The 26,782-nt window shown below is 47.8% G+C and overlaps 1 protein-coding gene across 1 annotated transcript in view; it reads right to left on the bottom strand.

Annotated features, from left to right (window-relative positions):
- LOC132386900 (probable GH family 25 lysozyme 3) overlaps nucleotides 1–24,949 on the bottom strand; it is a 32,044-nt gene extending 7,095 nt beyond the window's left edge. Inside the window, exons 1-4 of the mRNA XM_059959260.1 lie at nucleotides 24,877–24,949; nucleotides 21,174–21,269; nucleotides 3,627–3,722; nucleotides 827–916 (exon numbers count right to left, since the gene is read on the bottom strand). Coding sequence (XP_059815243.1) covers nucleotides 827–916; nucleotides 3,627–3,722; nucleotides 21,174–21,269; nucleotides 24,877–24,949 — 355 coding nt within the window. The remainder of the gene's footprint in view (nucleotides 1–826; nucleotides 917–3,626; nucleotides 3,723–21,173; nucleotides 21,270–24,876) is intronic.
- Nucleotides 24,950–26,782: the final 1,833 nt, after the last annotated feature.

The raw sequence follows: 26,782 nt of genomic DNA, 5'->3' as shown, positions 1-26,782 counted from the left end.
CTTTCTGCTCTCTCATCCTTTGCAAAACCTACAGTGCCTCCTCCCCTCAAAGCCAACCCAAACCCAACCACAATCCAGACCCTATTCATCACACCATGAAGGCAATCTTTACTCAGAGATACCAGATTACTTCAAACATTCACCATTCTCCATTGACAAGTCCAACAATGTTCTCTAATGCCCCAACTCTTTAGAAACTCCCCAATATCACTAACCTCCATGGACTCACCAGGTATTCAGTGAGTTCCCTCCCGGCCACTGGGGCCTTGGCCCTCTCGGTGTTTCCCACCATGCCCAAAACACAATGATCATTGTCCAATCCCTCATCCATCCCATCCTAACACTACCCATTTGATCAGCCCAAACCCAGTCAGTAATCCTTGAAGCCTATGTATCTAATTCCCGTGACACTGACCACATAACCCTGCCACTGATTGTCAACCCCACAGTCACCCTCAGTGAGGACCCTGTCCATCCCTCACCCAGATCCTGACCCTTCCTGAAGGTGACTCAGACATCCCCAGTGACCACTCACATCCATCACTCAGCAAAGCCAAGGGGCTCAGTCCTCATGCTCTGGTCACCACCTCACCTCACCCGGCCCCATGAACTAAACTCAGAGCAAGGTCATTACTGCCCACGTTATAATTGTACAACACCATCTCGTAGTGATCCTGGATGGTGCTGAAATTTGTCACAGGAGGAGAGAGGAACCTCTGACTCCATCATTCACACCCCATCCCCTGCATCCAGCAGGTAAACTGGTCTCTGAGAAGCTGTATTTTACAGTGTGAGATGGAATCCATACAGACAGAGGAATTCACACCTGGGCTCGTGTCTCCTGCTGGAACAGAAGATGATTTCTGGGTGTGTTCTCCAGACACTGACCCATCGGTCTGTTTCCCTGTGGAACTACCTGTGTGTAGAATAGAGGAACAGAGAGAGTGAGAGAGTGGAGACACTGATGCAATCATCATGAGTCAGAGGAACAGAGGAATAGGTGCGTGTAGAAACCAACATCACACAGGGTCTCTCCACTGTCTCTCCTGATCATTCCCTTCAGTGGGAGTTGGGATGAGGTTCAGGAATCAACATGTGGATCAGTGTTCCCTTCAATGATCCCCACCACTGATTCCTGACCTGCACTGTCCAGCTATGGGTCTGTACACTTCCAGTGTCACTTCCTCTCCAGCCATCTCTCACCCCGTCCACTCAATTGCCCCTTCGTCGACCCCAATTTCCCCTCCTATCTGTCATTCACTCCATCCAACCCTCTATCCTATCACCCTCTTACTTCACTCCCTCTCACCCTTCTCTGCACTCACCACCCTCACTCCCCTGCAGACTACTCACCGGTTCCATCCACGATTCTCCACTCTTCCCTTTTCTCCCTGTCACACTCTCCCCTCCATTCTCTTCATTCCCCTCTCCTGCCCTCCCCTCCCTCCCCCACTGTCAGTCCTTCACTACTCCTTCAGCACTTACCCGCGTACCCTTCACCACAGACCCTCTCTCAACCTCCATCTTCCATAGCCCTTCTTCACCCCCACTCTATCCTCTCCTGACCTACCCTGTTCCTCATCTTCTCCCTCCTCCCCCACGTTGTCCCTTCCTTCCACTCTCCCTCACTCACTTCCCCTCTCTCATCTCCTCTCCTACCCTGTCCCTAATCTCTTCTGCTCTCTCACTCATCCCCTCCCCTCCACACTCTCTAATCCTCTGACTCCTCGACCACTCATCTCCATCCCTCCCTGGGATCACACACAATCTAAACACCCAGATCTGTGGAGATGAGCGGCAGACATCACAGGGACTGTAATGGGTTTCCGTTGTTCGTGTATTCGTGGGAACACAGAGTGTTGAGCTACAGGGTCAACAGGGTCTAGTCTGTGCAACCTGCTATTCTGCCTATTCTCAGTGACCCACCCGTGGACCATAGTTCCGTATACTGTTCCCATCCTTGTACTTATCCAAACATCTCCTCATTGCTGCATTCAAACCCACATCCACCACTTCACTGACAGCTCATTCCACACTCTCAGTACCCTCTGAGTGAAGAGGTTGACCCTCAGGACCCCCCCTTAACTATTTCACCTTTCACCCTTAACCCATGACCTCTGTAATATCAGTGGAAAAGCTTGTATTGACACGACCTGTACACTCATCATTATATATACCTCGTTCTAATCTCCCCCTCATTCTCCTTCCCTCCAGGGAATGAAGCCCAAACTTATTGAACCTTTCACTATAACCCAGGTCCCAGCAATTTCCTTGTAAATTTTCCCCGAACTCTGTCCAATCTTATTGACGTCTTTCCTGCCAGCAGCTGACAGTATTCCAAATCAGGCCCCGCCAACGCTTTATACAACTTCACCATAACATCATGATCGAATACTTTGATTTATGAAGGCCAAACTGCCAAACGCTCTCTTCACGACCCGATCTACCTGTGATGCCACTTTCAATTATGAATCTCTATTCCCAGATTGAACAGGGAGAGAAACATTCCCCTCAGTGATCTTCTCCTCTGACTCCAGATCCGGTGGTGGACAAACCCAGCCTAGATTCTCCAGTCATTGCTTCCTGGGTTCCCACTAGTTCACTGCAAATATGAACCAGTCAGAGAACTGTGGTGTGGGGAAACACCACTGGGGAGATGGGAAGTAACAACACAGGAAGAAACTATCAACTAAAATCAAATGGGTTAACCTCAAATCCCACACTATCCCCTCCACTCCCCCGGGCGATTCACACCTCCCTCTTCAGTCAACCCTCTTCTTTAATCTCACACCCCATTCCTCTCTCATAACCATCCATCCTTCCTATCTGAGACACTGAAATCCCTCCCCTTAATTCTCCCGCACTCCACACACACAACCCTTGCCATTCACTCCATCTTTCTCCTGTTAGACACTCCATCCCTCCCTCTCCCAGACACCACCACACTGTCTCCTCAGTTCCTCTGATACTCACCCAGTACATCCCACTTTCCTCTATTACTCTGTCCAACAACTGGGATCCACCTTCCCTCTCCATCCCGTCACAGTTCCTGCCTCTCCTCTCTCAATCCTCACCGGTCTCTTCCCCCTGATCTGTCAGTCTTCCTCTCTGACCTCTCAGAACATCTCTTTGACACTTGCCCCATCACTCTCTGCTCAATCATCTCTCTCATCTCTCTAAAAGCCACTGTGACTCACTACCTCACCCACATCCATCAAACTCAACCCAGTCCTGACCCTATTCGTCACCCCATGATACAACCTTTTCAGAAAGACCCATCGAACCTCTATCATTCACCAATGCTCCAGTCCCCCATTGCTCCACTACTCTATCTTACTCATTCCCCTCCATTCCCTTGTTGGTTCTCTCTCCTGCCCTCTCTCCTACCTTCCCATCTATCCCTCCTTCCCTTCCAGTCACCAGTGGTTGATGACGAAGCAAATGCCTTCACCAAATCTGAGCTCTCTTGAACTTCACAGAAATTTCACACAGACAGGAGGGAAGGAATAACTGAACACTCATTGGCAACCCTTTACGACGCACATCCAACAGCTGTATTGGGCTATGAGAAGTTCAACATCACAGAGCGAGAGACTGAGAGACCCCGATGGCACAATAACTAATACCTGAGGACCTCTCTCCCACTGAGACAGAGGATGGTGATGGGGTGGGTTGTCCTGTAGATGATCCATCGGGCTGATCCATTGTGGAAACCTCCAGGTCTGGAACAAAGTAACAGAGACATGGGAGAGTGGCAGAGATTAAACAGGGACAGTAATTCATAAAGATGAGAGACTCGGCAGATGCTGAAAATCCAGAGCATCACACACAAAATGCTGGAAGAACTCAGCAGGACAGACTGCATCTCCGGAGGGGAATAAACAGTGAATGTTTTGGGCTGAGACCCTTCATCAGCACCTTCTCTCGGTATTCTTCCTCTCGAAGGGGGAAGAAGCCAGAATAAAGAGGTGGGGAGGAGTATATCTGGCAGGTGATAGGTGAAGCCAGGTGAGTGGGTGAGGGAGGGGGTGATTTGAGAAGCTGGAAGGTGATACATAGAAGAAGTAAAGGGCTGAAGGAGGACTAATCCCATTGGAGAGGACAATGGACCAGAGAATAAAGGAAGTGAAGAGGGTGTCCAGAGGGAGATGATGGGCAGAAGGACTAAATAGTGAGCTGGAAAGAGAGGGAAAGAGAGGGAATTGGTCGGGGTATAAATTACTGGAAGCTAGAGAAATCAATGTTCATGCTGTCAGTTTGGGCACTACCCAGACACAGTATGAGGTGTTGTCCCTCCAATCAAAGTTTGACCTCATCATGTCAGTAGCAGAGGCCTTGGACAGACATGTGAGAACGGGAAAGGGAAGTTGAATTGAAATGGGTAGCCACTGGGACAACAATTGGAAAAGGAGGTCTCTGATCTGAAGCGATACCAAAACCATCCAGTCCCTGTACAGCAACTCTCCCTCGTGAATGTCTGTACCAGTCACTACTCTCAGTCAAAGCCCAAATGAATATTTGGGGCTGAAGGAGAGAAAGTTCGTTCCCTTCAATGATCCCCACCACAGTTACCCGAGCTCGCAGACCCTGGGTTTCCTGAATTGTGAAGGATCTGCTATCAGTGATCCATGGGATTCACAGCTGTGACCGACAGGGAATCTGTACCTGAGCTCACAGACACAGCTGGTATGGTGGTCAGACCCGGACCAGGTTCACCTGTCACTGATCCGTGGGGTTCTGGAGTTGTGTCTGACTGGAGATCTGTATGTGAGCTTGAAGACCCTACTGTGGTTGTGTTCAAACCCAGACCAGGTTCTCCGGTTGGTGGTCCCAGGGATTCCCAAGTTGTGTCAGAATGGAAATCTGTAATAAGAAGATATACAAAGGATAGTAACGTTGTAAACAAGGTTTACATTAGATCAGGAAGAAACTCAATGACAGGGAATCTGAGACTCAAATCCAGGTCAAATCTGTCCTCTGAAATACACACACTCCCCTCTCCGTTGGTCTTTAATACTCTACCCTTGTCTCTCAAATCCCTCTCCTCACATCTCCCTCTCTCGGCATTCACTCTGTCTTGATCAATCCCTTTTCAGTCTCTCCTTCCCTCCCTCCAGTTGGAGTGTCACTCTCACTGATCTCTCTGCCCAACTCTCCTCACACAGTCATAACTCTCTATTCAGTCACCACATTCCTCCCATTCCAGCATCTCGCCTCTCTCTCCATCCCTCTCTCCTGTGTATTTTCACCCATTTCCTTCTGTCCACGTACTGAATTACTCAAATCCCACTCTGGTTGTTTCTATGTCTCATCAGTTACCGTGTAACTCCTCACAGTCATTCCTTCCTCCTCTCTGTGACCATCCTCTCCTCTCAACTACAATGGGAGAAGGAACATCAGGATTTCACTGTGACAGATATATGGATGGAAATCTCTGTGGTCAATCTCTCTCTCTCTCAACACTGGGGGAGTTTTCTGCCGATTCTCGAGTCATAGAATCACAGAATAAAAAGTGATGCAGCAGACTGTAAGATCGTCACAGTGAAAATACAAAGAATAAAAATAATAATAAATAAGCAATAAATATCGTGAACATGAGATGAAGAGTTCTTGAGAGTGAGTCCATAGGTTGTGGGAACAGTTTATGAATGGGATGAGTGTTGACTGAAGTCTTACCCCTTTGGTTCACCAGCCTAATGTCTAGGGGGTAATACCTGTTTCTGAACCTGGTGGTGTGTGTCCTGAGGCTCCTGTCCCTTCTTCCTGTTGGCAACAATGCAAAGAGAACATCGAACATAGAAATCGACAGCACATTACAGGCCCTTCTCCGCAGTAACCATGGTGTACAAAGGCTGATGTAAACATTCTCCAGAAAATGTCTGGAATTTCCCTACAACATAGCCCTCTATGTTTCTAACTCAAAGTACCGACCTAAGAGCCTCTTAAAAGACCCTATTGTATCTGCCTCTACCACCATCACCGACAGTGCATTCCACGCACCCACCACTCTCTGTGTGAAAAACTTAGCCCGGACATCCCCCTTGTACCTACTTCCAAGCACCTTAAAACTATGCCCCCTCGTGTTAGCCATTACAGAACTGGAAAAGCCTCAGGCTATTCACAGGATAAATGCCTCTCATCATCCTATACCCCTCGACCAGGTCACACCTCATCCTCCATTGCTTCAAGAAGAAAAGGCCAAGCTCACTCAACCTATTCCATAAGGCATGCTCCCCAATCTAGGTAATATCCTTGTAAATCTCCTCTGCACTCTCTCTATAGTATCCCCATTCCTTCCAGTAGTGAGGTGAGCAGAAGTGAACACTGGACTCCAAGTGGGGTCTGACCAGGGTCTTGTATAGCTGTAACAACACTGTCAAATTGTGCAGCAGCTTTGAGTGTCCTATGGACATGGACCCCAAGATCTCTCAGATGCTCTACACTGCCGCTAGTCTTACCATTAATATTATATTGTCTTCAAATTTGACCTACTGAAGTGAAGCACCTCACATTTATCATAGTTGAACTCCATCTGTCACTTCTCAGAGCAGCCCTGCATCCTATCAATGTCACGCTGTAACCTCTGACAATGCTCCAGACTACCCACAACATCCCCAACTTCTGTGTCATCAGCAAACTTACTAACCACCCCCCCCCCCCACTTCCTCATCCAGGTCATTTATAAAAATCACAAAGAGGAGGAGTCCCAGAACAGATCCCTGTGGAACATCACTGGTCACCATCCTCCATGCAGAATACAAACCATCTACAACCACCATTTGCCTTCTGTGGGCAAGCTGATTCTGGATCCACAAAGCAAGATCTGCTTGCATCCCATGTCTCATTACTTTCTGAATGAGCCTAGCATTATCAAATGCCTTACTGAAATCCATATACACTGCATCCACTGCTCTAACTTCATCAATGTGTTTCGTTACATCCTCAAATGATTCAATCAGTTTCGTAAGGCATGACCTGCCCATGACAAAGCCATGCTGACTATCCCGAATCAGATTATGTTTCTCCACAGGCTCATAAATCCTGCCTCTCAGGATCTTCTCCAACAACTTGCCCATCACGGAAGTCAGACTCACTGGTCAATAATTTCCTGGATTATCTCTACTCCCTTTCTTGAACAACAGAACAGCATTTGCAACCTTCCAAACCTCTGGTACTTCACCTGTCCTCATTGATGATGCTAAGATCATCGCCAGAGTCTCAGCACTCTCTTCCCTCACTTCCCTCTGCAGCCTGGGGTATATCTCATCTGGTCCCAGCGACTTATATAAATTAATATTTTTCAAATGTTCCAGCACAGTCTCTTTCTTAATGCCTATATACTCAAGTATTTCAGTCCACTGTAAGACATCCCTACAATTGCCAAGGTCTTTTTCACTAATGACTGCTGAAGTAAAGAATTCATTAAGTACCTCTGCTACTTACTCTGGCTCCATGCACATTTCCACTATCGCTCCTGACTGGTCCTATTCTCCCACGGCTCATCCTCTTGCTCTTCACATTCTTGTAGAATGCCTTGGGGTTCTCCTGAATCCTGCTCACCAAGGCCTTCTCTTGGCCCCTTCTAGCACTCCTAATCTCAATCCCGAGCTCCTTCCTGGCACCCTTGTAATTTTTTAGAGCTCCAACAGTACCTAGTTTCTTAACACTTTTATTTTCTCTTATCTAGATTCCAAAGATCCAAGAACTCAAAACCCTGCCTCCTACACCATCTCCTCAGCCATCTGCACTACCTTCCTGTTCTGACCTTCACGAGCTCGTGGCAACAGGAGTAATCCGGAGATTACCACCGTGGAGGTCCTGCTTTTCAGTCTCCTTCCTAACTCCCTAAACTTACTGCGCATGACCTCTATCCCTCTCCTATCTCATTGGTACCAACATGTACCACGACCTCCAGCTGCTCACCCTCCCCTTCCAGAATATTCTGCAATCGCTCAGAGACATCCTGGACCCCAGCACCCAGGAAGCAACAAACTATCCTGGCGTCTCTTTTCCTGCCACAGAATCTCCTGTCTGTCCCCGAACTATCGAGTCCACTGTGACTATTGCTCTGCCTGACTTCACCCTCTCCTTCTGAAGTTCAGAGATGATCACAGTGCTATTGATCTGGCTGCTGCTGCCTTGCCCAGACAGGTCACCCCCCTCAGCAGTATCCTACCTGTTGCTGAGGGGAATGGCCACAGGGGCACTCTACACTGACTTCCTTCTCCCTTTCCCTCTCTCGGTGTTCACCCATCTGCTCCCCGAATTCTGCACTCTGGGTCTAACACCTGTTCACAAGTCGTATCTATCAATTGTTCTGCCTGCTGGATATTCCTGAGTTCATCCATCTCCAGCTCCAGCTCCTTTATGGGGTCTTTCAGGAGCTGGAATCGGCTGCAGTCATCAGGGAGACTATCCGGTTCCAGGAATTCCCACATCCTACAGGGGACCATAGAGAGGAGCTATAGGCAGGTAGTCACTCCAGGGCCTCGGGAGACAGAGAAGTGGGTAACAGCAGGAGAGGGAAGGGCAAGAGGCAGATGCTAGAGAGTACCCCTGTGGTGGTCCCCCTTAAGAATAAGTACTCCTGTTTGAGTACTGCTGGAGGAGACGGCCTACCTGGAGGAGGCAACAGTGGTCACGCCTCTGGGGCAGAGTCTGGCTCTGTGGCTCAGAAGGGTAGGGAAAGGAAGAGGATGGCGGCAGTGATAGGGGACTCTATAGTTAGGGGGTCACACAGGCGATTCTGAGCACACAGAAAAGAAACGCGGATGGTAGTTTGCCTCCCAGGTGCCAGGATCCGGGATGTTTCTGATTGTGTCCACAATATCTTTAAGTGGGAAGGAGAACAGCCAGAGGTTGTGGTCCATATTGGTACCAACAATATAGGCAGGAAAAGGGAGGAGGTCCTGAAAACAGACCACAGGGAGTTAGGAAGGAAGTTGAGAATCAGGACCTCAAAGGTAGTAATCTCCAGATTACTGCCAGTGCCACGCGACAGTGAGAGTAGGAATAGAATGAGGTGGAGGATAAATGCGTGGCTGAGAGTTTGGAGCAGGGGGCAAGGATTCAGATTTCTGGATCATTGGGACCTCTTTTGGGGCGGGTGTGACCTGTATAAAAAGGACGGGTTGCACTTGAATCTGACGGGGACAAATATCCTGGCAGGTGGGTTTGCAAAGGCTCTGTGGGGGAGAGATAAAATAGAATTGCCGGGGTGTGGGAACAAAACTGAAGTGACGGAGGAAAGGGAGGTTGGGTCACAAATAGAGAAAGCTTGGATACAGTGCGAAAGGGAGGATAGGCAGGTGATAGAGAAGGGACGTGCTCAGACCGATGGTTTGAGATGTGTCTATTTTAATGCGAGGAGTATTATGAATAATGTGGATGAGCTGAGAGCGTGGATCAGTACTTGGAACTATGATGTTGTGGCCATTACAGTGACTTGGATGGTGCAGGGGTAGGAATGGCTACTTCAAGTGCCAGGCTTTAGATGTTTCTGAAAGGACAGGGAGGGAAGAAAAAGAGGTGGGACCGTGGCACTGCTGATCAGAGATAGTGTCACGGCTGCAGAAAGGGAGGAAGTCATGGAGGGATTGTCTATGGATTCTCTGTGGGAGAAAGTTAGGGACAGGAAGGAGTCAATAGCTCTACTGGGTGCTTTTTATAGACCATCCAATAGTAAGAGGGACATCGAGGAGCAGATACAGTGACAGGTTGTTGTGGTGGGAGATTTCAATTTCCCAAATATTGATTGGCATCTCCCTAGAGTGAGTGGTTTAGATGGGATAGAGTTTGTTATCTGTTTTCAGGCAGGTTTCTTGACACAATATGTAGATAAGCCGACAAGAGTACTTCATCTGGTATTGGGAAATGAACCTGATCAGGTGTCAGGTCTCTCATTGGGGAAGCATTTTGGAGATAGTTATCACAATTCTATCTCCTTTACCATAGCACTGGAGAGGGATAGGAACAAACAAGTTAGGGAAGTGTTTAATTGGAGTACAGGGAAATATGAGGCTATCCGGAAGGACTTGGAAGCATAAATTGGGAACAGATGTTCTCAGGGAAATAAACAGCAGAAATGTGGCAAACATTCAGGGGATATTTGTGTGGAATTCTGCAGAGGTACGTTCCAATGAGACAGGGAATGGATGGTAGGGTACAGGAACCGTGGTGTACAAAGGCTGATGTAAATCTAGTCAAAAAGAAGAGCTTATGAAACGTTCAAAAACCTAGGTAATGATAGAGATCTAGAAGACCATAAGGCTAGCAGGGAGGAGTTTAAGCATGAAATTAGGAGAGCCAGAAGGGGCCATGAGAAGCTCTTGGCCAATAGGAATAAGGAAAACCCCAAGGCATTCTACAAGTATGTGAAGACATGAGAGAATATGACAAATCAAGTGTGACAGTGGGAAAGTGTATATGGAACCGGAGGAGATGGCCGGGTACTTAATGAATTCTTAGCTGCAGTATTCACTATGGAAGAGGATCTTGGTGACTGTAGGGATGATTTGCAGTGGACCTAAAAGCTTGAGCATGTAGATATTAAGGACGAGGATGTGCTGAAGGATTTGGAAAGCATTGTTAAGTCACTGGGACCAGACAGGATGTACCCGAGGCTACTGTGGAAACAAGGGAGGAGATTGCTGAGCCTCTGTCAATGATCTTTGCATCATCAATGAGGACAGGAGAGGTTCCAGAAGATGGGAAGGTTGTGGATGTTGCTCCCTTATTCAAGAAAGGGAGTAGCAATAGCCCCGGATATTATAGAACAGTGAGTCTTACTTCAGTGGTTGGTTAGTTGATAGAGAAGATCCTGAGGCAGAATTTATGAACATTTGGAGAGGCATTATATGATTATGAATAGTCAGCATGGCTTTGTCAAAGGCAGGTGGTGCCTTACGAGCCGATTGAACTTTATGAGGATGTGACTAAACACATTGATGAAGGTTGAGCTGGAGACGTAGAGTATATGGATTTTAGCAAGGCATTTGATAAGGTACTCCATGCAAGGCTTACGGAACTCAACTCCAATGCCAATAGATTTATCTATTTCTGCACTTCTTGGCTGTATACTCCCTAGTAGTTTGTCCAGACTAATTGTTAATCGTCTTGTTAGACACACTTTTCGAATATGAGCTCAGTTTAGGAAATTTTATGGTTTTTATGGTTTTTCCTTTTCTAGTCCTATCTTACATAATCACCTTTTTTACCTACTATGTATGATTCAACATTCCATGATTGGTATAGGAAGGGCATTAGACATTTTGAAGATCTTTTTATCGATAATCGCTTCGCATCTTTTCAACAGCTCTCTGCTAAGTTCAATCTGCCTAATGCCCATTATTTTAGATATCTCCAAATTAGACACTTTATTAATCCTTTAATTCCTAACTTCCCTGAAATGCCTGAGAAAAATGTTATGGATTTATTTCTTTCTATTAATCCACTGGGTAAAGGTTTAATATGATTTATTCGTGATAAATTAGCATTCTTATGGCGTGCCCCTGTGATGAGATTTGGGACTCGATTCTCAAATCGGTTAATTCAACCTCTCTCTGTGCTCACCACTGCCTTTTACAGTTTAAGATTGTTCATAGAGTCCATATGTCCAAATCTAAATTATCTTGATTTTACCCTAATATTAGTCCTCTTTGTGATAAATGCAAAAGGGGCGAGGCCTCTCTTATTCATATCTACTGGTCCTGTCCTAGCTTAGAGAAATTTTGGAAAGATGTCTTCATAACTTTATCCTATATTCTGAATCACCATTTAGAAACTAACCCTTTAATTGCTCTGTTCAGTTTTTTGGGTGAGACAAATATACGTTTGAGTTCGACTAAGTGTTGAATATTATCTTTTGCTTCTCTCCTGGCTAGGCGTTTAATCCTCCTTAGATGGAGAGATGTTGCCCCACCCACGCATGCTCAATGGCTTAATAATATTATGTACTGCTAAGACCTTGAAAAAATTCATTATTCAGTTCTTAATTCGGATATAAAGTTCCATAAGGTCTGGGGACCTTTTATTGAGTACTTTCATAACCTTCCTCTTAACTAAGGTTTTTTTTTCGGTTCCTTGCTTTCAGCTCTTTTTTTTTTGGTAGTAGGCATTATTATCTTCTGTTTCCAAGTGTATTTACAGTTTTGGGGGTTTGAATGTCCTGATTTATATTCTCTATATTGTGTTGTGGTTGGTCTGGAGTTTTTTTTTGTTGCGGGGCTTGGGGAGGATACTAAATTTACATGACTTCAATTTGGGTGCTTTTTCCAATTATCTTTTTTATATTTTATTATTATTGTATGTTTATGTTTGCACTATTAAATTTCTTCATTTTGGTTTGGAGTTTTTTCTTATCTGTAGTGTTGTAGAAAATGCATAAAAAAAACAATTAAAAAAAAGGCTTACTGAGAGCGTAAGGAGGCATGGGATCCAAGTGGACATTGCTTTGTGGATCCAGAACTACTTTGCTAAAAGAAAGCAAAGAGTGGTTGTAGAAGGGTCATATTCTGCATTGAGGGCGGTGACCAGTGGTGTGCCTCAGGGATCTGTTCTGGGATCCTTACACTTTGTGATTTTTATAAACGTCCTGGATGGGGAAGTGGAGGGATGGGTTAGTAAATTTGCTGATGCCACAAAGGGTGGAGGTGTTGTGGATAGGGTGGAGGACTGTCAGAGGTTACAGCAGGACATGATGCCAAACTGGGCTGAGAAGTGGCAGATGGAGTTCAACCCAGATAATTGTGAAGTTGTTCATTTCGGTAGGTGAAATATTATGGCAGAATATGTTATTAATGGTAAGACTCTTGGCAGTGTGGAGGATTAGAGGGATCTTGGCGTCTGAGTCTGCAGGATGTTCAAATCAGCTGCGCAGGTTGACTCTGTGGTTAAGAAGGCGTATGGGGTATTGGCTTCATCAATCGTGAAATTGAATTTACAAGCCGAGAGGTAATGTTGCAGCTATATAGGACCCTGTTCAGACCCCATTTAGAGTACTGTGCTCAGTTCTGGTCACCTCACTACAGGAAGGATGTGGAAACCATAGAAAGGGTGCAGAGGAGATTTACAAGGATGTTGCCTGGATTGGGGAGCAGGCCTTATGAGAATAGGTTGAGTGAACTCGGCCTTTTCTCCTTGGAGTGACGGAGGATGAGTAGTGACCTGATAAAGGTGTATAAGATGAAGAGAGGCATTGATCATGAGGATAGTCAGCGGGTTTTTCCCAGGGCTGAAATGACTAGCATGAGAGGGCATAGTTTTAAGGTACTTGGAAGTAGGTACAAAGGAGATGTCATGGGTAAGTTTTTTTACACAGAGAGTGGTGAGTGCGTGGAATGGGCTGCCGGCAACGGTGGTGGAGGCGGATACGATAGGGTATTTTAAGAGACTCCTGGATAGGTACATGGAGCATAGAAAAATAGAGGCTATGGGTAATCCTAGGTAGTTCTAAGGTAAGGACATGTTAGGCACTGCTTTGTCGGCAAAGGGCCCGTATTGTGCTGCAGGATTTCTATATTTCTATCTTTCTATTCCACTATCATATCTGCCACCCTGCCTGCACTGTACGATGAGTAACAAAGACCAGATCGTTTAACCTGTTTCTTTGGCCTCAGCCTCTTCTTATCAAAGCCTGACAACTCCTACCCTCATCGCTGACCTACTCCCAACAATGGCCGCCCCGTTTGCCCCTTCTGGACTTTTATTTCATTTGCAGTGCTCTGCTCCCTGCGCTGATCAGACCTCTGGAATGTATGAACGACTGTCTCCTCCTTCATTGCTACGGGTCGGGATGAAATTCTGGGACTGACCATGGGGATCAGCGTTCCCTTAGATGATCCCACCACCAATTCCTGAGCTGTGGACCATCCTGCATCGATTGTTTCTCCCCCCACCATCCCCACAACTGTCTACAGCTCCCTCTGAGCACCTCTCCTCCCTCCAGTCTCCATCTTGTATCCCAGACCTCTCTCCAATCCCCACCTACAATCTCTCTCTATTGTCCTCGTTTTCATCCCTCCTCCTCACTCCCCTTTCTCTGCCCATCACCCTCCCTGCTCTCCACTTTCCCACTTCCCTCCACCCCAGTCATTCCCCTCTCACCCCTCCATTCTCCTCAATGTTCCCCCTCTCCCTTGCGATGTTCAGCAGGGGGGGGGGGGATACAGGGACTCAAGTCACCTCATTGTAGGGAGGATGTGGAAGCTTTAGAGAGAATGCAGAATAGATTTACCAGGACTATGTCTGGATTAGAGAGCAGGTCTTGTCAGGAGAGGTTGAGTGAGTGAGGACTTTCCCCTTTGGAGTGAAGGAGGATGAGAGGTGACGTGATGGAGGTGTACAAGATGGTAAGAGGCATAGATTGAGCAGACAGCCAAACTTTTTCCCAGGAAAGAAGTGACTAATAGCAGGGGGTGTAATTTTAAAGTGACTGGAGGAAAGTAGGGGGTGGATGTCAGAGGTAAAGTTCTTTACGTGGAGAGTGGTGGGTGTGTGGAACACCCTGCAAAGGGCGGTGGTATAGACAGATACATTCGGGGTGTGTAACACACACATAGGTACGTGGATGTCAGAGGTAAAGTTCTTTACGTGGAGAGTGGTGGGTGTGTGGAACAGGCTGCAAAGGGTGGTGGTATAGACAGATACATTCGGGGTTCTGTCGGTACCACCTCCCCTTGCAGGGTGTTTCACACACCCACCACTCTCTGTGTAAAGAACAATTTCTGACATCCACCCTATACTTTCCTCCAGTCATTTTAAAATTACACCCCCTGGTATTAGCCACTTCTTCCCTGGGGAAAAGTCTGGCTGTCCACTTGATCTCTGCCTCTTACCATCTTGTCCACCTCCATCAATCACCCCTCATCCTCCTTAACTCGACAGAAAAAGCCCGCACTCACTCGACCTCTCTTCACAAGACCTGCTCTCCAATCCAGATATTGTCCTGGGAAATCTATTCTGCAGTCTCTCTGAAGCTTCCACATCCTCCCTACAATGAGGTGACCTGTCACCCTCTCACACACAATGAGCATGTGAAGATCATAAAGGGAAGAGAGGAGGGGACATTGAAAAGAAGGGAGGGGTAAGAAGGGAATGACTTCCCCCCCACACCTCTAATCACCTCGCTTCATCCCACACACAGGACCTTAATCCTATTCCCCACCTCCAGTCTCCCTCCACTTTCCTTTCCCGTGATATCTCCTCCCCACCCTTCTTCCTGTCCCCTTGGTCTTCCCTCCACCCCAGTCCTTCCACTCCTACCCCTCCACTTGCCTTCACTCTTCCCCATTCCCTTCCTCCCCACCGTGGCCTTTACAATGTTTCCCTGCTCCCCATGTGTGTCAGGGCAGACTGGGTTGGGTGGTTCTGCTCACCTCATTATGGGAAGGATGTGGAAGCTTTCGAGAGTGTGCTCAGGCTTTTATCACTGGAGTGAAGGAGGATGAGAGGGGACTTGATAAAGGTGTGAAGGATGGGAAGAGGAATGGATCGAATGGACAGCCAGCTATTTCTCCCCCAGGACGGATGTGGCTAATACCAAGTGTTATAATTTTCAAAGCTAAGTTTTTTTTCTTCTTTTTTTTTTTTTTTACACACAGTGTGGTGGGTGCATGGACATCCTGCCAAGGGTGGTGGAAGATTCAGATATATTAGGGGTATTTACTGAGATAAATATTGACATTATCCACACTGGTTCAGGAGCCTGATGGTTTGAGGGGTAGTGTGGGAGCTAAGGCTCCTGTACCTCCTTCCCGATGGCAGCAGTGAGAAGACAGCATGGACTGGATGGTGGGGTCCTTGATGATGGATGCTGCTTGTAGATGTGTTTAATGGTGGGGAGGGCTTTTCCTGTGATGGACTGGGCTGCATCCACTACTGTTCTGATCTTGGGCATTGGTGTTTCCATACCAGGCTGTCATGCAACCAGTCAGAAATACTCTCCACCACACATCTATAGAAGTTGGTCAAAGCTTTAGGTGACAGACTGAATCTGTTCAAACTTCTCAGAAAGTCGAGGAGCTGCCATGCCTTCTTTGTAATGACACTTACATACTGGTCCCTGGACAGATCCTCTTATCGTACAAGATGTCTGTTCAAGAGTCTGATGACAGTGGGGGTAGAAGCTGTCCTTGAGCCTGGTGGTACGTGCTTTCAGACTTCTGTATCTACTGCCCGATGGGAGGGGAGATGAGAGAATGTCCGGGGTGGGGTATTTGATTACGCTGGGTGCTTTACTGAGGCAGCAAGAAGGGTAAACAATGTCTGTCTGTACTTCTTGCCATAGTAATTCTAATATTCTAATAATGTGTTTTAATGATCCAATAATAATCAGTTTATAATAATAAATTATAACTAAAGACACAGCAGATTTCTATAGGTGTACTGTGGAGATCATTGTAACTGGTTTCATCACCATCTGATATGGAGATACCAAAGCACAAGATTGAAAAAAGCTACTGAGGGTTGTAAACTCAACCAGCTCCATCATGGTCACTGGTCTCCCCACCATCAAGGACATCCTCAAAAGCCCTGGTCTCCTCCACATCCCTCTTCCTAAACTCTAACCTGATGACTAACTTCCCACTCTGTCCCCAATACCATCCCTACAAACTTATAAAAACAACTAAACCTGAGGCATGATGTTGATGGAGAAATCAACACTCCTCAGACACCATCTTGACCATCGATTGTACAACATTCCCCAGACACCATCTTGACCATCGATTGTACAACACTCCCCAGACAACATCTTGACCATCTATTGTACAACACTCCCCGGACACCATGTTGACCATCAATTGTACAACACACCCCAGACACCATCTTGACCATCTATTGTACACCACTCCCCAGACACCATCTTGACTATTGATTGTACAACACTCCCCAGACACCATCTTGACCATCTATTCTACAACACTCTCCAGACACCATCTTGACTATCGATTGTACAACACACCCCAGACACCATCCTGACCATCGATTGTACTACACTCTCCAGACACCATCTTGACCATCTATTGTACAACATTCCCCAGACACCATCTTGACCATCGATTGTACTACAGTCTCCAGACACCATCTTGACCATCTATTGTACAACATTCCCCAGACACCATCTTGACCATCGATTGTACAACATTCCCCAGACACCATCTTGACCATGGATTGTACAACACTCCCCAGACACCATCTTGACCATCTATTGTACAACACTCCCCGGACACCATGTTGACCATCAATTGTACAACACTCCCCAAACACCATCTTGAACATCTGTTCTACAACACTCCCCGACACCATCTTGACCATCGATTGTACAACACTCCCCAGACACCATCTTGACCATCTATTGTACCACATTCCCCAGACACCATCTTGACCATCGATTGTACAACACTCCCCAGACACCATCTTGACCATCTATTCTACAACACTCTCCAGACACCATCTTGACTATCGATTGTACAACACACCCCAGACACCATCCTGACCATCGATTGTACTACACTCTCCAGACACCATCTTGACCATCGATTGTACAACACTCCCCAGACACCATCTTGACCATCGATTGTACAACACTCCCCAGACAGCATCTTGACCATCGATTGTACAACACTCCCCAGACACCATCTTGACCATCTATTGTACAACACTCCCCAGACACCATCTTCACCATCTATTGTACAACACTCCCCAGACACCATCAATCACTGTCATGGGGCTGCTGGACTGATTTACATGTTCCTACACCATATCTTCTGAATAATTGTATATTGGTGTTCCAACCATTACAATTCTAACAGAAACATCTCACAGGTTAATTTTTCGTGAGGGAACAAAGGATGCTTCATTATGACAGATACAAAGTAACATTTCATAAATGTAAATTGGTCAGTGAATGTACATAATCTGGAATGGGTAGGGAGGTGGTGGGTGGAGGGATTCCATCAACGTTACTGAAGATTTATTCTGGGTAACACACAGTGACACAATCATGAAGAAGGCACACCAGAAGCACATTGGGAGATTGAGGAGATTTGCCTTGTTACCAAAGACTCCAGCAAATTTCTACAGATGTACCGTGGAGAGGATTCTGACGGGTTGTATCACTGTCTGGTGTGGAGGGGCCACTGCACAGGATTGGAAAAAGCTGCTGAGGGTTGTAAACTCAGCCAGCTCCATCATGGGTTCTATCTTCCCCATCATCGAGGACATTTTCAAAAGGAGATGCATCAAAGATTAAAGTTCAGATTAAATTTATTATCGATGCACTTGTTTATTACTGTAACAAACACGAGAAAATCGGCAGATGCCAGACATCCAAAGCAACACACACAAAATGCTGGAGGAATTTAGCAGGTCAGGCAACATCTGTGGAAAAGAGTAAAATCTCAATGATTCAGACCAAGACATTTCTTTAGGACTGAGCGGGAAGGGGGAAGATGCCTGAATTAAAAGGTGGTGGGTGGGGGTGGAAGAGAGGTTGGCTGGAAGGTGACAGGTGAAGCCAGGTGGGTGGAAAAGGTCAAGGGCTGAAGAACAAAGAATCTGATAGGAAACCAGAGTGGACAACAGGAGAAAGGAGAGGAGGATGTGAACCAGAGGTAAGTGACAGTTGGATGAGAAGAAATAAAAGGTCAGAGTGGAGAATAGCGGAAGTAGGAGGAGGAGGGGGGAATTTTGTTCAGCAGAAGGAGAAATCGATATTCATAACAGCAGGTTAGAGGGTACAGAAGGAATATAATGTGGTGCTTCTTGACCTTGAGGGTGGCCTCATCTTGGCACAAGAGGAGACCATGGATCAACATGTCGAAACGGGAATGGGAATAGTCAGTAAAATGTTTGGCCATCAGGAAATCCCGCTTATGATGGATAGTGCGGAGGTGCTCGAGAAGCTGTTCCCCCAGCTTACGACAGTTCTCACCATTGTAGAGGAGGCCACACCGGGAACACTGGACACAACAGACAGCAGAATCACGGTTGATGTGTTGCCTCACCTGTTTGGGGCCCTGAATGGAGGAAAGGGAGGAGGTGTCGGGGCAGGGGTAGCACTTAGGCCACTTGCAGGGGTAAGTGCTGGGAGGGAGATTAGTGGGGAGGGATGAATGGAGAAGGCAATTGTTGAAGAAGCGACCACTGTGAAAAGCAGAGGGGTGGTGGGGGGGGGAAGGTAAAGATATGTTTCGTGGTCTGATCTCTGGATATGGCTGAAGTTGCTGAGCATAATTTGTTGGAGAGGGAGGCTGATGGTGGTAGGTGAGGACAAGAAGGACTCAATCACTATTATGACTGTGGGAAGGTAGAGTGAGTGCAGATGCATGTGAAATGGAGGAGTTGTGGGTGAGGGAGGGGAAACTCTGTTCTTTAAATGAGGACATCTCTGATGTCTTGGAATGGAAAGCCACAACCTGTGAACAGATGTTGCAGAGGTGTGGAGGTGCATCTTGGGTCAAGATGAGGCCACCCTCAATGTGGAGGAGCAACACCTTATACAGGTAGCCTCCTACCTATTCGTATGAATATCAATGTCTCTTACAGTAAGCAAAATTTATTCCCCCACCCATCACCGGCATCCAAATCTGTCCACTGAAATAAACACACTCCCCTATCCTTTGCTCTGTAATACCTCTAACCTTCACTCTCAAATCCCTCTCCTCACATCTACCACTCGGCATTCACTCTGTCTGCATCATTCACTTTTCAGTCTCTCCTTCCCTCCCTCCAGTTGGAGTATCACTCTCACTGATCTCTCTGCCCAACTCTCCTCACACAGTCATCACTCTCTCTTCACTCACCTCATTCCTCCCACTCCACCATCCCACCTCTCTCTCCATCACTCCTCCCCTCCCTCCAGTACCACTCAGTCACTTCACACCTCTTCACTCATTCCTCCCAGCCTACTCTCTCCAACCCCCAACAGAGCCTCATCCCTCACGACTCACCAAACACAACCCAACAGACAGGAGAGAGGAACCACTGACTCCACCATTCACACCCCTACCCACAATGCACTGCACATCCAGTAGGTGAACTGGTCCATGGGAGGTTCAACCTCACAGAGTGACAGAGACTGAATGAACACAGACAGACATGAGACTTGGTACCTGAGGATGTGTCTCCCGCTGGGACAGAGGACAGTCCCTGGGTGTGCTCTCCAGTAGACAATCCTGTAGACTGTTCCAGTGTTGAAGTCTCCAGGTCTGGAACAAAGTAACACAGACATAGGAGATTGACAGACCTTAAACATCACAACAGGGACAAGCAGTTGTACAGACGAGAGTGTCTCCAGATGCTGGGAATCCAAAACAATTCACAGAAAATGCTGAAGGTCCATCAGCATCTCTGGAGGATAATAAACAGTCAAAGTTTTGGGCCAAATTACTTCTTGAGGACTGGAAAGGAAGGGGGCAGAAGCCCGAATAAGAAGGTGGAGAGTGTACAAGCTGGCAGGTGATAGGTGAAGCCAGGCAGTGAGAAGATGTCTGGGTGTGTGATCAGGATGATACGAGAAGCTGGGAGGTGATATGTGGAAAAGGTAAAGAGATGAAGCAGGTGAAATCCAACGAAACAGGACAGTGGACAATGGATTAAATAGATGGAGGAGAGGGACCAGAGGGAGGAGATGAGCAGATGAGGAGAGGGGAAGGGCTGAGAGTAGAGCCAGAATGGGAATGGAAAAAGAGGGAAGTGGGAGGGAGAGAATTTACAGGATGTAAGAGAAATCGATATTCATGCCATCAGGTTGGTGGTGACCCTGACAGACTATGAGGTGCTGCTCTTCAAACCTGGGGGTGGTCTCATCAAGTCAGAGGAGGCCGTGGACAGTCATATCAGAAGGGAATGGTAAGGAGAATTAAATTGGGTAGCCACCAGAACAAGAATTTAACAAAGAGGTCTCTGATTTGAAAAGAAACCAAAACCATCTAGTCACCATTCACCACCTCTCCCTCCCAAAATTTCTGTGAGTGGACACGTCTCTCAGACAAAGTCCAGATGAATATCGAGGACTAAAGGAGGGAAAGATCATTCTATTTATTGACCCTCACAAACCCCATCATGAATAACTGAGCTCAGAGACCCTGCTGGGCTGGTGGTCAAACCCAGACCAGGCTCTCCTGTCGTTGTTTCCTGGGCTTCCCAAGTTGTGTCTGACTGGGAATCTGTACCTGAGCTCACAGACCCTGCTGGGCTGGTGGTCAACCCTGGACCAGGCTCTCCGGTCACCGATCCCTGGCGTTCCTCAGTTGTGTCCGACAGAGGTTCTGCAATAAGTAAAGATACAATGGAAGGGTAAAGTAGTAAACAAGTTTTACATTCAATCAGCAAGGAACTCAATGGCAGGAACAGGAGGCTCAAGTCCAGGTCAAATCTGTCCTCTGAAATACACACACTCCCCTCTCCTTTGCTCTTTAGTATCTCTACCCTTGTCTCTCAAATCCCTCTCCTCACATCTCCCGCATTACACCTCTCTCTCCATCCCTCTCACCAATTTTCTGCTGCCCACCTACTGAATTACTCATGACCAGAATCAACTCGTGCCAGAGTGAGGACCTGGACCCACTTTGATTTGCCTATCACAATAGGTCTAGAAATCAAATCAAATTAAGCTTAATTATCATTCAAACCATACATGGATACAGCCGAACGAGACCGCATTCCTCTGGGGACAAGGTACAAAACATTTAAAATAGCAAGCAAACATTCAAAAACATTGAGTAACAGAGTTCAAAATATCAAGCAAGAAGCATCTTCACTTGAAAAGGAAATCATACACAGTCCAAGTCCCTGAGAGACAATGTCCAACAGTCGATGGTACTGTCTCCCGGCAGTGTACAGACACACACAATCCAGCCTGTCAGTCCACCGCTCAAACACGATAGGGCAGAGATGGGTGGACACAGAGAAAGGGGAGGAGTGATGGAGGTGGGAGGGGAGGATGGTCACAGAGAGGAAGGGAGGAATGACTGTGAGGAGTTACACGGTGACTGATGAGACATAGAAACGACTGGAGTGGGATTTGAGTAATTCAGTACGTGGACAGAAGGAAATGGGTGAAAACACACAGGAGAGAGGGATGGAGAGGGAGGCGGGATGCTGGAGTGGGAGGAATGAGGCGAGTGAAGAGAGAGTGATGATTATGTGAGGAGAGTTGGGCAGAGAGATCAGTGAGAGTGACACTTCAACTGGAGGGAGGGATGGAGAGTGAAAAGAGAGTGATGCAGACAGAGTGAATGCTGAGAGAGGGGAATGTGAGGAGAAGGATTTGAGAGACAAGGGTGGAGGATTGGAGGAGGGGGAACAGAGGGAGATGATGGACAGGGGAGGAGAACAGAAGGACCAAGATGGGAGTCGGAGTGGGGATGGAAATCGAGAGAAGTGTTAGGGGTGGAAATTACCAGGAATTACGGAAATCAATGTTTATGTCGTCAGGATGGAGGCTCCCCAGAAGGAATGTGAGGTGTTACCCCTCCCATCCTGATTCTGGCCTCATCAGGTGAGTGCAGGAGTCCTTGGACAGACATGTGGGAATGGGAATGGGGAGTTGAATTGGAATGGGTAGCCACTGGGACAACAATTGGAAACGAGGTCCATGATCTGAAGAGATGCCAAAATCGTCCAGTCCCTGTTCAGCAACTCTCCCTGGTGAACGTCTGTGACTGGTCACTACTCTCAGTCAAGGCCCAGGTGAATATTTGGGGCTGAAGGAGTGAAAGATCGTTCCCTTCAATGATCCCACCACAGTGACCCGAGCTCGCAGACCCTGCTGGGGGGTTGGTCAAACCCGAATCAGGCTCTCCAGTCACTGATATCCGGATTTCCTGAGTTGTGTCCGACTGGGAATCTGTACCGGAGCTCGCAGAGGTTAATTCCTGGGATGTCTGGACTGTCTTACGCAGAGAGGTTAGAGAGACTGGGCTTGTACACGCTGGAATTAAAGAGATTGAGAGGGGATCTGATTGCAACATATAAGATTATTAAGGGATTGGACAAGATAGAGGCAGGAAATATGTTCTAGATGCTGGGGGAGTCCAGCACCAGAGGGCATGGTATGAGAATAAGGGGTAGGTCATTTAGGACAGAGTTAATGAAAAACATCTTCTCTCAGAGAGTTGTGGGGGTCTTTAATGCACTGCCTTGGAAGGCAGTGGAGTCCAATTCTCTGGATGCTTTCAAGAAGGAGCTAGATAGGTATTTATGGATAGGGGAATCAAGGGATATGGGGACAAGGCAGGAACCGGGTATTGAAAGGCAGTGATCAGCCATGATCTCAAAATGGCGGTGCAGGCTTGAAGGGCCGAATGGTCTACTTCTGCACCTATTGTCTATTGTTACCCGAGCTCACAGACACTGCTGGGGGGTTGGTCAAACCCGAATCAGGCTCTCCAGTCACTGATATCCGGATTTCCTGAGTTGTGTCCGACTGGGAATCTGTACCGGAGCTCGCAGACCCTGCTGGGGTGATGGTCAAACCCAGACTCGGCTCACTTGTCTCTGATCCCCACTAATTTCCTGTTTAATACCTCCAACCCTTGTCGGCCAAATCCATCTTGTCACGTGTCCCTCTCTCTGTCTGAATCACTCTCCGGTCAGTCACTCCTTCCTTCCCCCAGTTGGAGTGCCCCTTTCACTAATCTCTCCCCATCTCCCCATCTCCCCCTCCCCTCAGACCCTCACCATCTCCCCCTCCCCTTAGACCCTCACCATCTCCCTCTCCCTCGGCCTCGACCACTCCCCATCTCCCCCCGTCTTCTGCCCATCACCTCAGCCTCTGCCCGTCTCCCCCTCCCCTCAGCCTCCCTCCCTCTCTTCCCCTCTGCCCCTCCCTCTCACCATCTCCCTCTACCCTCGTCCTCAATGTCACTCCCACTCCCCTTCACCCCTTCCCATCTGCATCTCCCTTTCCCTCTCCCTCTCCCCTCTGCCCCTCCCCCTCTCCTCGGCCTCTCCCCATGTCCCCCTCCCCTCTGCCCATCTCCCTCTTTCCCTCTCCCTACCTCTCCCCCTCTCTCCCTCCCCTCCCTTTCTACCCCACACCTCGGGCGCTCCCTGGGGTGGAGATATGACGTGTAAGACCGTGATTGGAGAGAGTTCTGAGCATGCGCAGAAATCTGAGAAAGATCGAGAAACATCGAGAAGCCTGGCCCTGTGAGACTTGTGTGGTTTTGCTGCTGTTGTCAATAAAATTCTATTTTTCCAGAATATGTTTCGTTATTAGAAACCCCCGGGACGTATGAATATAAAGACCATGACATAGTGTCAGAAGTTGGTCTGGAAATATCATACGTTTTCTCCGGCAGAATCGAAGATAATCGGAAAAAACTGAGTTTGTGTTGTTTTGGTGTTTGCGAACAGTTTTACAAATGGAGGGGCTGCAGTCGCCACCGACACTTCATTTGTTGTGGAACCGGAGAAAATTTAAACAACGTTTTGAGATTTATGTATCGGCGATCGGAGCAGATAAAATCAGGCCTCTCCCTCTTACCCCTCCCCGTCCCCTCTGCCCCTCTCTTTCTTCCCCACACCTGTCTCCCATCCCTCCCTCCATTTCCTGTCAGCCTCACTCCACCCTCCCCTCACTCTCACCACTGCTCCCTCCATTTCCTGTCAGCCTCACTCCACCCTCCCCTCACTCCCTTCATTTCCTGTCAGCCTCACTCCACCCTCCACTCACTCTCACCTCTGCTCCCTCCATTTCCTGTCAGCCTCACTCCACCCTCCCCTCACTCCCTCCATTTCCTATCAGCCTCACTCCACCCTCCCCTCACTCTCACCCCTGCTCCCTCCATTTCCTGTCAGCCTCACCCTCCCTCACTCCAGAATTTTCCCACAACTACCACACTGCTGTGTCACTGGGGAACGGTGACCTACCTGTACAGAACACAGCGTTACTCCAGGCTGTCGGCCACAGCCGATACACAAAGTAACCGGAGCAGTTCTTCATATTGATCCAAAGTCTCCAGTGACAGGTGGATCCACTAGAAGCAAAGCAGACGGTCCTGCTCACCTCCCCCTCTCCCACGTTGGGATGGGGACCTGGAATGAGATTTATAAACACTGTAAAATGTACCCGGTCCCACAGTACAGCGGGGAATGTGAATCAGGACCCACTGTAAATCAGTGGTTCACAACCCACGGTCCGGTCCGGCCTCAGTCAGCACTGAGCTGCTGCCCTCTCCCTCTCCACCCCACCCTCCCCGCAGCAGCACCTTCATCTTCTGAATGAGCCCCCCATGAGGGACCTTGTCAAACGTCTGGGGGATCTCACTGAAACCTATCTGAAGAAATCCGGGTCATCAGTTTGACCATCACCAAAAATAACCGAGCCCCACTGATGTAAACTCTGACCCTACCATTTAACCAGCCTGAGTAGTCCCCGGAGCAGTGATCCTGTGGAACGACCGTCTCGGGAATCTTCCATCCTCCAGAACTGAAACAACAATCAGAGAGTCAGTCCCTGATGTGAGGGAGTTTATTCAATCAGAGAGACATGGGAAATTACACTCACCCTATCTGTACCCTGTCTCTGGTCAATAACCCCTCAATCCTGGGAATTCCCTCTCTGTTGTACCTCCCCCTTGTCTCTACCCTGAGAATGTGGGATCTCCCCTCTCCCTGTATTTACTCCCCATCTCAGTGTAGTCACTGATGATCCCGGTCTCCCTGCATTTCCCATTCACACACCCCTTGTTCCCCTGTTTACATTCCCCTTCTGTGTCCAGTTTCTCAGTGATTATCTCCTCACTTTACCTGTTAAATCTGTACCATCCCAATGCAAGATTTCCATCATTCATCCATTGTCCACCGGTACACTCAGTGTTGGAACAATTCGTGCTCCTCCAGGGCTGATCCAGGACGGTGTGGTTTACACACGGATCACCGAGTGTGGAGTCTGTGACTAATTGACAGAATGATGTTCAGTGTTAATGTACAGCTCACGTTCCCCATCCTCTTTCTCTGCCAATCACAACCCCCATCTGCACTTCCACCCTCAGCAACCCCGGGCAACAATATTTATTGTTATTCCTCGAAGGGACGTGAGTTTCAGAGGCTGAGCCCGTGTATAACTACCCCTCCAGAGGTTCCCTTCAGAAGGTGGTGGTGGCGGCCTGTCCTTGGCCTGTTGCAATCCTTGATGTGTGGGGACACCCACAATGATGATCCGGAGTTCCAGGGTTTTGACCCGGTGACACTGAAGGAGCAGCAATGTATTTCCAAGGCACAGTAGTGTGTGGCTGAGACAGAAACTTGCAGAAACTCCCCCCTCCTGCAATCACCTCGCTTCATCCCACACACCAGACCTTAATCCCATCCCCCAGCTCCGGTCTCCCTCCACTTTCCCTTCCCCTGATGCTCCCTCCCCACTCTCCTTCCTCTCCCCATGGTCTTCCCTCCACCCCAGTCTTTCCCCTCCCACCCCTCCACTCGCCTTCACTCTTCCCCATTCCCTTCCTCCCCACCATGTCCTTTACAATGTTTCCCTGCTCCCCATGTGTGTCAGGGCAGACTGGGTTGGGTGGTTCTGCTCACCTCATTATAGGAAGGATGTGGAAGCTTTCGAGAGTGTGCTCAGGCTTTTATCACTGGAGTGAAGGAGGATGAGAGGGGACTTGATAAAGGTGTGAAGGATGGGAAGAGGAATGGATCGAATGGACAGCCAGCTATTTCTCCCCAGGACAGATGTTGCTAATACCAGGGGTCATAATTTTCAAAGCCAAGTTTTTTTCTTTATATTTTTTTACACACAGAGAGTGGTGGGTGCATGGACGTCCTGCCA

Source organism: Hypanus sabinus, unplaced genomic scaffold, assembly GCF_030144855.1.
Source record: "Hypanus sabinus isolate sHypSab1 unplaced genomic scaffold, sHypSab1.hap1 scaffold_137, whole genome shotgun sequence".
NCBI classification, from domain to species: Eukaryota; Metazoa; Chordata; class Chondrichthyes; order Myliobatiformes; family Dasyatidae; genus Hypanus; species Hypanus sabinus.
Note: the sequence above shows the minus strand (reverse complement) of the source record. Positions and strands in the feature narration are given on the sequence as shown.